General features: G+C 41.3%; 1 protein-coding gene across 1 annotated transcript in view; it reads left to right on the forward strand.

The window, feature by feature from the left end:
* Positions 1-3,786, forward strand: part of NRIP3 (nuclear receptor interacting protein 3) — a 29,348-nt gene extending 25,562 nt beyond the window's left edge. Inside the window, exons 5-7 of the mRNA XM_040258417.1 lie at positions 242-294; positions 399-493; positions 793-3,786. Coding sequence (XP_040114351.1) covers positions 242-294; positions 399-493; positions 793-808 — 164 coding nt within the window. The 3' untranslated portion in view covers positions 809-3,786. The remainder of the gene's footprint in view (positions 1-241; positions 295-398; positions 494-792) is intronic.
* The last annotated feature ends 10,252 nt before the right edge of the window (positions 3,787-14,038 follow it).

Here is a 14,038-nt window from a genome sequence, read left to right on the forward strand (position 1 = left end):
TCAGTCGTGTCCGATTCTTAGCAACCCCATGGACTGCAGCCTACCTGGCTCCTCTGTCCATGGGATTTTCCAGGCAAGAGTACTGGAGTGGGGTGTGATTGCCTTCTCCTGAGAAATGCTTAGTAGATGTTTATTAGATGGATGGGAGAGGGGGAAGTTGTATAGAACCTAAAGGTGATAAGGCTGATTTCTAAACAACATGGGAATGGTTAAACCCTAGGTGTTTATTTTTTTTTATTAGAGGATAATGAGAAGAACTTGTCTCTTGGTCTGCAGACTCTCCGATCCTTGAAGGTATGATTGGTTCTACTAACCCACTGATACCTTTTGCCTGAGGTAAGGGTTCTCTTACACAGTGAAATCATTGACAGTAACCAGTGATCCTGTTTTGTTTTCAGTGCATCATAAACTTGGATAAGCACCGGCTGATCATGGGAAAGACAGACAAGGAAGAAATCCCTTTTGTGGAGACAATTTCCTTGAATGAAGATAAGTGAGTGCCAGAATGGGTCAGGTCAAGTCAAATCCATTTGTCATTAACTGGAAGGGTTCTCAACAGGGTATTGGATTGTATCCTGCTTTTGACTTTCAATCACATAAGAATGACACCCCTCTTCACCCCCCGAGTTCACAGTCCCACACAATTCTGTAGCCCGTGTTTCAGAATGAGTACTGATTGATACTGCATAGTGTGGTGGAGGGAGTGAGTAGCTTTTAAACTAATATTGTACATGCCTTCAGCCTAATTTCTTTGAATTTGGTATCATTTCTTCCATTTCTTTCTCATTTCAGCACTTCAGAAGCCTAACTACAGCCGACAGCATGTCTGCATGTGTGTACACACACCAGGTTGACAGATTGAAAAAACTGGGTTTGAACCAAATGCAGCAGCAACTTGCTGTGGACCAAGTCCTACCCTCTAGTAGAAGCTCCAGGGGCTCATTCCCTCCCAGACCTCTCTCGACTTTAGTCTGTGCTTAGAGATCTTGTCTGGTTATAGCCATTGTTTTTTACTCCTTTGACCACTTAATTTATAGATCTTTTTGACACTGCCAGGTCTTACTTATGGCCTATTTCTCTGCTTCTTCAAGGAATTTGCTTTTATTAGTCAAATATAGGGGCTGCCGGGTTCTATTTCTCCATAGATAACTTGCTGCTTCTCCTAAAGCTAACATATGTAATAAACAGGAACCTGACCTTTACTTCTTATGCAGAATACCTATGGCTCTGAATTAGAATCTCTTCTAATTCATTTGTTGATTTCTCAAGTATGAATTGAACTGAAAGAACTCAGAGAGATGGGCTAGTCCAGCCCTTTCATTTAAAGGACCAGAGAGGCAAGTGAATTGTCTAAGCTCATATACTGTCAGTGGCAGAGGGCACCTAGAACTCAGACCAGACAAGCCAAAGCCAAGGCCATGTTCATTTTCATTTGTGGCTTCAAGCCTTGAGAGGAGGATGAAGAGGTAAGGGTTTGTAAAAAGGCAGGGTAGGGGAAGAATATGCTCTGGGGATGGATGCCAGAGGACCTGGGTAGCCCTCCCTCCTGTGTGCTATGCCCACTAAAAGTTCCCTGACCCAAGCTGTCACATTTAGGTGCTTCTCTTTGTGCCTGAAAGCAGCAGGTATAAAGATGAATGAGGTGGCTCCTCACCTTGAACTTCTTGGAGGGGAGAAGGAGGAAGGAATCACAGACAGAAGCGCATTAACCACTCTCTGAGATGGAATTGAAGGCTTCAGTAAATAACCTGGGCATTGTTGTCAGATGATGACACCCCCAAGATCCAGTTAGTGTTTCTGTCTAGCCTGTTACTTGTCTGCCTTGGACTCAAGTAGCTGGGAGTAGGAGAAGATGAGAAGACCTAGAGCAGGTCCAAAAGAGAAGGCTAGAGTCAGTTGGTGGGAATGCCTACCTAAGGAAGCGTTTCTGGGATGGAGGTCTGGGAATGAAACCTGCTGGTAGGGAACTGAGGGTTGGGGAGTTCTTCACTTCTGTCCTGGTGTAAGGAAAGAGGCATGGTAGGAGCTGGTAGTGTCAAGGACAACTTTTTCTGACTCAGTACTTCCTGACCCCTCTCAAAGGGGTCACAGGATTTCTTGAAGCCTTCCGTTGGCGTGTCAGGTGGATGTATAGATACCTGTAATGGAATCTCCCTTTTCAGTTTGGTCAGAGATGTGCGCAGAGAAGTCAGAAAAATAGCCAGCTGTGGGTGTCCCTATAGGAGATTCCCATGTCTACCCTTGGTTCATAGCAGTAGTTCCTCAAGTATTCACTGATCCTCCTTCAGACTTTGCCACATCCCCACCAACTATTTTGTCCATGTTCAGCTACTGTTTCTACCAGACAGCTCTTTGGAACTCTGAATGTTGTTAGCTTTTCAGAAGCTCCTTAAAGACTATGAGCTTGGTGACATGACCCCCATTTGAATAGCTAGGCAGCCATACTGTAGCCAGTTGTCACTGGGTCACCCCCGGCCCCATTCTTACCAGCCTCTACAGATAAAGCAAGATGGAAAACTAAGCACAGCCACAGCAGGGAAGGCCGCATCTGATGCTCCGCAGGGGTGACGCCATATTACCAGTCTTCAGTGCCCGCTCAAGTCACCCTTGTTTTCTTAACACAGGGAGCATCTGTACTTTTCCACTGAGGCCTCTCCACTCTACTCCCTCACCTTTCATGGTACCACTTTGACCTACTTCTCACCCTAGGACTGAGTTGAAAGACTTCACCTCTTCCTTCCCTAGTTGGAAGTCCCAGTCTGAGCCTCGACTCTTGGCCACAAGAGAGGCATATTAGAAGTTCCTTGGCCTGGTTTATCCTGAATTCCCTGTGGACCAAGTAAGGCCAGGAATTCTCAGATACTAGAAAGATGCCGCTGAATCTGACCCTTTGAGTTCAGGATTATATGGCATCAGGGGGATAGGGGGATGATCAAATGGCCCTTAGTGATCTTTCTGGCCTCTGAGAATCAGTCTGTGATTTTCCAATTTTGGAATAGAAACAGTTGGGGTGATCTGAGCTTAGGGTATCATAATCCCATTCCATGCAGTCAGATCATTTGAATTCACTAACCAAGTAATTGTGCTTTAAACCTTAGGCTTGATAGTGGTACCTAAAGATGTCTAAAGATAACTGTAGAAAGTCTTGAGCTTCATTAATCTTTAAATGCTGCCAGGTTGGTTACTCTGATAGTGCCTGTCTTACCTTGATTTTCCTGAGGAAACATTGAATCCACATTTCTTGGGCTGGCTAGGTAAGCAGGTAAGGTCGGTTCTTCCCAGAATTCTAGAAAATTTTCACTGGTACCTCTGATAGAAGGTATGGGAAGAGTGACTACCTAGGTCACAGCTCAGAAGACAGGCAGTAATAAGAAGAAACCATGTACAACTGTAACCCTCTCATTCCTTATTAGATGTCCAAATAAAATACAGGGAGTTTGAAAACAATATTGTTTTTGTCATTTGGTATTTCTATGCATGGCTTATTTGAGGAACAAATGTTTTCTGACTTCTCTATTTTCTTGCCCTGCACAGACCCCACCTGGTAAGAGTTTCTGTTCCTTAGCTCTAAGTGTCTATTGATGGATTGCTTAGTATGTCAGCTTCCCTTACTCTCGTATAGTAGAAATATCTTTCCAGGCTGGGCATGTGGAGGAGATGAACCGGATTCCTCCCTCCTCCTGTTGGCAGGCCTCTCTGCATTGGCATTTTATCTGCTCAGTGTTTCTGGCTGTGTTGGGTTTATTTGTGAGATTAATGTAACAATAAAGTGAAATCTTCCCCTCAGTGTGTTTGTCTGACAAAGTCTCTTGTGTCAGGGCCCCTGGAAGGTGGGGAAGTGTAGGTAAAGCCCAGCTGCATCAGTGTTTCGCTTATAGGATCCTCTGAACACAAGGCTTTGTGTCCTCATTTCCTCCATTGCTACTAGTCCTTCAGTTTTCTCTTATCAGCTGTATGTTCTTGGGCAAATTAGTGAACCTCTGTGAGCTTGGCTTTGTAATCTATAAAACAGAAGTGATAATAGTACTTACTTCACAGTACCAAATGAGATAACCTGTGTAAAGTAGTTGGCATGAGTCCCTCAAAGATTTCACTGTATGTGAGAACAGTCTTTTATGGTGGATCCTCAGTGTGTGAGAGAACATTTACTTCTAGAAATTTTATTTAGAAATTTACTTTTTATAAATTATTTATTTAGAAAGGAAATATTTATTTAGTTCAAGCAAATAAGAGGTTTGCGAAGGGGAAGTATTGAATGAACCTTAATATATAGTAAAATGTGTAAGTGATATTTCAAATAACTGCCTTTTACAGATGATAGATACTTACCTTGTGTTAATATTTTAACACTTAAACAGTGTAGTTATGTGGAGAAGGCAATGGCAACCCACTCCAGTACTCTTGCCTGGAAAATCCCGTGGATGGAGAAGCCTGGTAGGCTGCAGTCCATGGGGTCGCAAAGAGTCAGACACGACTGAGCGACTTCACTTTCACTTTTCACCTTCATGCACTGGAGAAGGAAATGGCAACCCACTCCAGTGTTCTTGCTTGGAGAATCCCAGGGACAAGGGAGCCTGGTAGGCTGCCGTCTATGGGGTCTCAGAGTCGGACATGACTGAAGTGACTTAGCAGCAGCAGCAGCAGCAATGTAGTTATGAAATAGTCAACAAGAAACATTCTATACCTATGACAGTGGTTATCACAATCTAGAATTATGTCTCTACCACTCCTCAGAAAATACTACCATTCCATCTCAAAAGGTTTTCTGCTTTACTTTTGTCCATTTATTCTAAATATAAATGAAAGACTTACCCAATCTGACTCTTAAACAATGAGCCACAGAATCAAGATTCATAATCACCTTAATAGAATGAAACCAACAAAATTAAGTACAGAGTTTAAAAAATACATCCTGACTTTCACTTTAAAAAAAATCTTATTGCATTTACACAGTGGGGGGAGAACTTTGATAACAGAAATTCATGTGAAGATGATGTTATTTAGTTGACTGCACATTCTATATGTAGAAGGATCAAGGACTCTGTGTGTAGGAGATGTCACTTGTATTAATAAGACAGGGATGTATATATAATTTGTGGAACATTTAGAAAAGGGCATGGGTGCACAAGGTGGAATCAAGATTGCTGGGAGAAATATCAATAACCTCAGATATGCAGATGACACCACCCTTATGGCAGAAAGTGAAGAGGAACTAAAAAGCCTCTTGATGAAAGTGAAAGTGGAGAGTGAAAAAGTTGGCTTAAAGCTCAACATTCAGAAAACGAAGATCATGGCATCTGGTCCCATCACTTCATGGGAAATAGATGGGGAAACAGTGGAAACAGTGTCAGACTTTATTTTGGGGGGCTCCAAAATCACTGCAGATGGTGATTGCAGCCATAAAATTTAAAAGACACTTACTCCTTGGAAGGAAAGTTATGACCAACCTAGATAGCAGTATTCAAAAGCAGAGACATTACTTTGCCAACAAAGGTCTGTCTAGTCAAGGCTATGATTTTTCCAGTGGTCATGTATGGATGTGAGAGTTGGACTATAAAGAAAGCTGAGCACCAAAGAATTAATGCTTTTGAACTGTGGTGTTGGAGAAGACTCTTCAGAGTCCCTTTGAATGCAAAAGAATCCAACCAGTCCATCCTAAAGGAAATTAGTCCTGAATATTCATTGGAAGGACTAATGCTGAAGCTGAAACTCCAATACTTTGGCCACCTCATGCGAAGAGTTGACTCATTGGAAAAGACTCTGATGCTGGGAGGGATTGGGGGCAGGAGAAGGGGACGACAGAGGATGAGATGGCTGGATGGCATCACTGACTCGATGGACGTGAGTTTGAGTAAACTCCGGGAGTTGGTGATGGACAGGGAGGCCTGGTGTGCTGCGATTCATGGGGTCGCAAAGAGTCAGACACGACTGAGCGACTGAACTGAACTGAACCTTCAGAGCTGTCATGTGGAAAGTGTTCTTCCTGGTGCCAGAGGACAAACATTTTCAGTAGGTGGAGGTTGTAGAGAGGCATTTCCTGATTTAATTGGAGGGAAGCATCTACTTTAAACCAGAGACTCCAACTCCTGCAAAGAAACTAGTATTGTTCACGGTTTTGCTGAAGGAAAAGCTTAGTTGCACAGAGACATAACTATTTAGCACAATTAAATAGACTGCCTGTAAATTCTTTTTCACTGGAATTGAAAGGTGGGGTGATCATTTCCTAGCAATATTAGAAAGAGACTTATGTTAAATTAGGAGACTTCCAAAGTCATTTCTAATGACTAACGGCAGAATTTTCTTTGATTCTAGGACATCTTTGTTAAATGGCATTGTGAATTAAATGTAGCTTCTTTTTGACTCATTGCCATCACTACAAACAGACTCATTAATTTGGACTGAAATTATGAGCTTTTAATCCACTTTTGAAGAGTTGCAGGCTACTACTGTTCTCAAGAAATCAGAAAAGAGAAACATACTACTCTGTGTATTATACTAGTCTATGTGCTATTAGCTTGGACTCCTCTGTTAGCTTCTACTTCTTTCCATTATTACTGTATCCTGAGCTAAGCTACTGTCTTATTTTATCCTTACTGGTCTGGTCAGTGACCTACTGGCAGCTATTTTTCAAATGCTGTCAAGCACATGGGCATTGTGACAACTGTTTTCTCAGAGACCTTTTTACTCAAGTGTTGTGGTATGTTTCAGAAGACTGGGACTGCCAGATGCCTGACCAGAATGGAGAAAAGTCTGGGTCTTTACTTGCTTTTAGGTAGACTTGTCTAAAAGTTCTAGTAGTCTGATAACTGTTCTTTCCAGCAAATACTAGCCACCAAAATCAGAGAGGGGAATTCAATTCTAGCATTGTTTTTGCTAGAGGCAAAGTAGCCTCCCAATTTGTGGTTAATATGAAAACATAACTTTTTGGGAAACCCACATACTCCAGTGTTGACATACTCAACCCCTCCAGTTGCCCTGAACAGGAGAAATAGGATGGGAAGAGGGAGTATGGCTGATATAGTTCATCTGTTTTCTGGAGGAGAGACTTTGAGGACAAAGGGAATGGAGATACAAAATCTTCTGCACTGTGAGCCTGGATAACAGGAATTTAACTGCTTTCATCATTTGGCAAACTAATATGGGATATCTTGGGATTCTGTTACGAAATGCTGAACTCCTTGGATACACTGGATGACCTTGTCCTTGACGGGGTGGGGGGGGAGAGGGAGGGGGGATGCTACAGTGGTTTTCGTCTTATTTTGAAAATGGGTAGACATGAGAATGTCATGGTTTCTGGGGCTGACTGTATGAGGAATCAATTATTCTGTTTTGAAAGTTCTACAGAAACTATCCCACATGTGTCTGAGTTCATAATAGTTTCTCAGTAATATACAGAAACCAGTTGGGGAATAGAAAGTACAGTAAAGTGAACAGGTTCCACAAAGATCAATTCAGTCACAGGGGTGTATGAAGAGGGCCTGTTCTGAGGAGGGGCAGCCAGGAGGAAGATCGAGCTTGGTATGCCCCCCAGAGGGTAGAATTTCATAAATAGAGGCTCAGTATCAGCAGGTAAGGCCTAAAAGGAAGGCCAGGAATTGAAAAGAGTAATAATTAAAGGAAAGGGGAAATGGGTGGGAATCCCAGCATCAGTCAATACGGGACACCAATACTGAAGTATACATATATACACCATGTACCTAAATTAACAAGGCATACTATATAATTAATATCTGATGTATACATCTCATAAAAATTTTAATTTCCTCTGTTTTATAGTGGTAAAATATCTATCACCAAAGACTGCATGAGCCACTAAAAACAAGATGATTACTTAAAAGACTGTAAAGTTACACCTGAGATCCTTACCCCTTAGTCATTCATTTGTTTATTCTCTGGAGAAACTGAACTAGTTGGAGCTACCAAGAACAACTGGTATTCTACACCAAAAAAGAAAAAAGAGCAACTGGTAGCCGAGAGGAGAGGCATCCTACTGAAAATGGAGGTTTAAGGTTCAGCGTTGTGGAGCATCAGATTCCCCTTTCCCTTACTTGGGTTCCCAAGCCCCGAAACGTGGTTGTTCTCTTAGGCCAGTGCTTTTGCTGCAGCCCTCAAGGTAGTTTTTTCTCCCACAGTTCTATTAGTGGTCATAGAGATGGGGTAGATGGTCTACCTGTACCCTATTCTTGCAGACACTTCTTCCTATGCTTTCCCTTAAAACTCCCCAGCTTTGAGTCTCATGCCATCAAATTATTTCACTTAGGTCCCTTCATTGTTGTTAATCATCCACAAAGTCTACAAGCCCCTGGGTCATTGCCCCTCCTTTTTCAGTAAGTTTAGCTCTTGGCTCATTTAACTCTCCCCAACACTACTACAGATTTAATTCCTGGTGATTTTTCAACACTCTGATATACTGGTTCCTTGAATAAACAGTCTTCCACTGATTTTATCCTCCACCATTACTTGCCATTCATTTTCATGGTCATACCTTCAGTTCAGTCGCTCAGTCTTGTCCGACTCTTTGTGACCCCATGAATCACAGCATGCCAGGCCTCCCTGTCCATCACCAACTCCTGGAATTCACTCAAACTCACGTCCATCAAGTCGGTAATGCCATCCAGCCATCTCATTCTCTGTCGTCCCCTTCTCCTCCTGCCCTCAATCCCTCCCAGCATCAGAGTCTTTTCCATTGAGTCAACTCTTCGTATGAGGTGGCCAAAGTATTGGAGTTTCAGCTTCAGCATCAGTCCTTCCAATGAACACCCAGGACTGATCTCCTCCAGAATGGACTAGTTGGATCTCCTTGCAGACCAAGGGACTCTCAAGAGTCTTCTCCAACACCACAGTTCAAAAGCATTAATTCTTTGGCACTTAGCTTTCTTTACAGTCCAACTCTCACATCCATACATGACTACTGGAAAAATCATAGCCTTGACTAGACAGACCTTTGTTGGCAAAGTAATGTCTCTGCTTTTCAATATGCTATCTAGGTTGGTCATAACTTTCCTTCCAAGGAGTAAGCATCTTTTAATTACATGGCTGCAGTCACCATCTGCAATGATTTTGGAGCCCCCCAAAATAAAGTCTGACACTGTTTCCACTGTTTCCCCATCTATTTCCCATGAAGTGATGGGACCAGATGCCATGATCTTCGTTTTCTGAATGTTGAGCTTTAAGCCAACTTTTTCACTCTCCACTTTCACTTTCATCAAGAGGCTTTTTAGTTCCTCTTCACTTTCTGCCATAAGGGTGGTGTCATCTGCATATCTGAGGTTATTGATATTTCTCCCAGTAATCTTGATTCTAGCTTGTGCTTCTTCCAGCCCAGCGTTTCTCATGATGTACTCTGCATATAAGTGAAATAAGCAGGGTGACAATATACAACCTTGACGTACTCCTTTTCCTATTTGGAACCAGTCTGTTGTTCCATGTCTAGTTCTAACTGTTGCTTCCTGACCTGCATACAGGTTTCTCAAGAGGCAGTTCAGGTGGTCTGGTATTCCCATCTCTTTCAGAATTTTCCACAGTTTATTGTGATCCACACAGTCAAAGGATTTGGCATAGTCAATAAAGCAGAAATAGAACTCTCTTGCTTTTTCGATGATCCAGCGGATGTTGGCAATTTGATCTCTGGTTCCTCTGCCTTTTCTAAAACCAGCTTGAACATCTGGAAGTTCACGGTTCACGTATTGCTGAAGCCTGGCTTGGAGAATTTTGAGCATTACTTTACTAGCCTGTGAGATGAGTGCAATTGTGCGGTAGTTTGAGCATTCTTTGGCATTTCCTTTGTTAGGGATTGGAATGAAAACTGACCTTTTCCAGTCCTGTGGCCACTGCTGTGTTTTCCAAATTTGCTGGCATATCGAGTGCAGCACTTTCACACCTTTCAGTTCAGTTCGGTTCAGTCGCTCAGTCGTGTCCGACTCTTTGCAACCCCATGAATCGCAGCATGCCAGGCCTCCCTGTCCATCACCAACTCCCGGAGTTCACTCAGACTCACACCTTAGATCTTATTTATTATCCCAGACTGTAACCACTCTGTGATCTCAGGCTCATGTATCTGACTCTCTGACCACCAACTCTATCTTCCAGACTTCTTATAGCAACTTGATTGCAATACTCCTTTGATTATCACCTTTCATTGTCCCTAACCTCCCTGAGTTTCTCTCCTCTCTTCATTAGCAACTTAAATCCCTGGGTCACTGGTTATGATTCACTTAAATATGCCTTTTTTTTTTTTTAAAGAGGAACTGACTATTCTTGATTAAATGAGAGGGATTCTCTATTTTTAAATTAATTTGCTTGGTTTGGAGGTGAACCAGGATCCACTTGCTTAGAAGTCATGTTCCAAAATTCATACCACTCATTTCTTTGTATATGAGAAAAATATTACAGACTTTGTAGACTGGGCTAAAAATGTGACCTGATCAGAAAACAAAGACCAATGAGAATTTTGCAAAACCACTGTTTAAATATTTGCTATTGAATAAGAAAATTCTTATCTGACATTAACTCAAAACTGTTTGTTGTGTTTTAACCATACAGAATGTTTAATATTGTACAATGTTTGGGGATTAAACATACATTTTTTTAGAACAAGTATTAAAAGCATGATCAATTATATTCAGTTTTTAAGTATATCCATTTTGCATTGCATAGATGAAAAGATACATTTTAATGATTTCTCTACTAGTTAACAGTAAGAGGAAGAATGGTGTTCAATTTGAAAGCCAGTGTTTTGAGAAGTAGAATTTGAATATAAAGACGTTTGTGGCTGCGTCGGATGCACTACTGGACCTGTCACTAGCCTCTTTATGAAATTCCTTTTGTTTTCTCCCACTTGCAAATACTTTAAACTCGGTTTACCCTCTTTTAGTTATACTCACTTCGCAAAACTACAATTTTAGTCAGAGCCAGCTCTTTGCCTACTTTTATGCAGCAGCCATGCTGACTGGCCTCATTTTAAATTCATGTCCATAACTCTCAGGCCCTTAACACTGCCCAACAATCGTATTTTGCTAGTCATTCACTTTCTTATGCTAGATGCAACCTTTTTCTGCAAGAGGCCAGATAAGTATTTTAGGCTTTTCGAGTCATACAGTCTCTTTAACGACTACTCTACTCTGCCGTTGTAACAAGAAAGTAGCCAAAAGCAATATGTAAGTAAATGAAATCTGAATTTTATGTAATTTTTACATGTCATAATTTAATATTCATCTTTAGTGTTTTTTCCCCCAGCCATTTAAAGTATAAAAATTATTCTTAGCTAGGAGACTGTACAAAAACAGGATTTAGCCATGGGCTCTAGTTTGATGGGCTATGTTCCTAAGTTATTCACACCTTCTCCTTTCTTCTTGTCTCTAACATTGCCTTCTCAGATGATGGCCTTGCTTTCATACTTCATTCATGACATAATCAGAACACTCACCACTCCTACCACATCTACGCGCTTTCCAGCATTTCTATGCATATATTCAGTTTCCCCTTGTTACTGTGTTTTCATAGCACGATACCTAAATACTGTATAACTTAATTGTGTTTATTGTTTGTTCCCCTGACTAGAATGTTAGTTTCCAGGAGGGCAGAAAGTTTTATCTGTTTTACACATGGTTATATACCAAGCACCTAGAAGAGTGTTTAGCACATAGAAAGTGCTCAACAAATACTTAATTGAACATTAGCTACCAGACCAGCAGGCAGGAAGTTTAGAGACTTTTTCTCCAGAGAAACTTCCTCTTTCCAAGTAAAAGAACACATCTTGGCAGCTGGAGATCTCCTTGAGCAGCCTAAGTGGTGTTTTTTTCCAAACTCCTTTGAAAAAACACCCACAATAAGAAATTCCCATTCTATGGAATTGACTCAGACATAATATGTGTGTAATATGATGTATATATGTGTATGTGTATGAAACCAAAGTTTCACAAAACAATTTTCTTTTTATGTGTGATGTATTCTGATATAGTATATTCTACTCTAATCTGTCATTTGGGGGAAAAATTTTGGTTGCAAGTGATTAAATGGATTTTACAAACCATTAATGGGTTTGCAACCAGAAGTCTGAAAAATACTGTAGTGTGTTCTACTAATTACAAGCCTTGTCTATGTACACAGAGCTTCCAACCAGTTTTCTAATGTCTCACTCTTCCACAGGAATGGATAGTCAAAGTTCTCCAAACATTTAAGAAAAGCTTCTGGAAATTCCCTGGCAGTCCAGTGGTTAGGACTCTGCTTTCACTGCCACGGACCTGGGTTCAATCCTTGGTCAGGGAACTAAAAACCTGCAAGCTGCACACCGTGGCCAAAGAAAAACCTTCTAATAGGAAAAAACAAACCAGAAACAAAGACTGACAAACTCAAAACATTAGAAATATTCTCAGAGAAGTAAGGTGTATTCCCAGATGGAACAGATTGCTATTTAAAAGGGGAAGGGGTGGTCAAGATAGTAAATTTAAAACACAGTAACAGAAATGTGAAAATTCCAAGGAAGAGTTGGAAGATAGAAATCTTTCAAAAAATAAAAAGGGGTAGAAATTGAGAAGAAATGATTAAATTATTCTAGGGGAAAACATGGGTGGTAGGTTTAAAGAATAACTAGTCCAATATGAAAAAGGATGATGGATCCCTGGACAGTTGTCTTCAATTTAAAAAATATAAACTGATAGGCAATATGATGTGTTTGAAAGTGTTGAGAGTTTGGGATAAATTGGGAAAAGAGGCAATGGCTAACTTCAATCAAAAAAAGTAAACAAAATTATGTTATGCTAATTGGATCAACTATGAATAAATACGGAGAAGGCAATGGCACCCCACTCCAGTACTCTTGCCTGGAAAATCCCATGGATGGAGGAGCCTCGTGGGCCTCCCAGGGTCCGACCCTGGGTCGGACACGACTGAGAGACTTCACTTTCACTTTTCACTTCCATGCACTGGAGAAGGAAATGGCAACCCACTCCAGTGTTCTTGCCTGGAGAATCCCAGGGACAGAGGAGCCTGGTGGGCTGCCATCTCTGGGGTCTCACAGAGTCGGACACGACTGACGCGACTTAGCAGCATGAATAAATATGTACAGTCATAATAATATAAGGAATTATTTTACCTAAGTAAGATAACATTGATATATTGAGGCATGATGGAGGATGAAGAAATAATACATTTATGAGAGGGCATTGGAGTGTAAATATGTAGCTTATTTCCTATATCAAGAAGCAAAATAATAGTCCGAACTGAAGAATTGAGAACTAGTAGTATAAGGATGCTATTAAGAAACGGAGATGAATCCCAAAAGAGCATTATAAAAGATAAGGTTACCTCTGGGGAGTAGAAATTCAGCGTGCAGAGGGCTGGGGTAGGGTCAGCTGTGCAGTACCATGTGATTTTTTAAAAATGTATTATATTGGGAACTTCCCTGGTTGACCAGTGGTTAGGACTTTGTGCTTCCACTGCAGGGGGCATAGGATGGATCCCTGGTCAAAGTTCTGCGTGGCCAAAAAATTAATGTACTATATTGGTAAAAATAAAAATGAATACAAGTAATACAGTGTTTCATTTATTTGCAAATACTAGTAGTCAGAAAGGAGGAACTATTTCCCTCAGGTATTGTTAAGATGTAAGACACTGGGGAAACCAGGAATACTGATTTAGCACGCTTCTCAAAGAACCTTTAAAACTTCTCCTTGCTTTGGTACTAAATCTTGTGTTGCTGTGTTATTATTTCAGACCCCAGTAACTTGTCAACTGTTGCTGATAACAGCATCTCTAGGAACAGATATAATTCTGGCCTCATATATCGTTGTTACAGTGGTGGGAGCCAGCAGATGACAGCATGGTATACTTATGTGGCTTTACACATGGCAGCCAGCAGACAACCTCACTAAAGGGGGCTTAAGTAGGAGGCAGCACCCTGGTGAAGCACATGGTAAAGGAGAGGGCTCATATAAGACATTCCTAGGGTATGCTCAGAACCCCGGGGGGGGGGGGGTGTCCTGCTGTAACCACTGGAGACAGTCCATGGAAACCATCATTATTGACTCTGCATGACTCC

This window comes from Oryx dammah, unplaced genomic scaffold (assembly GCF_014754425.2).
Source record: "Oryx dammah isolate SB20612 unplaced genomic scaffold, SCBI_Odam_1.1 HiC_scaffold_17, whole genome shotgun sequence".
Classification (NCBI taxonomy): domain Eukaryota; kingdom Metazoa; phylum Chordata; class Mammalia; order Artiodactyla; family Bovidae; genus Oryx; species Oryx dammah.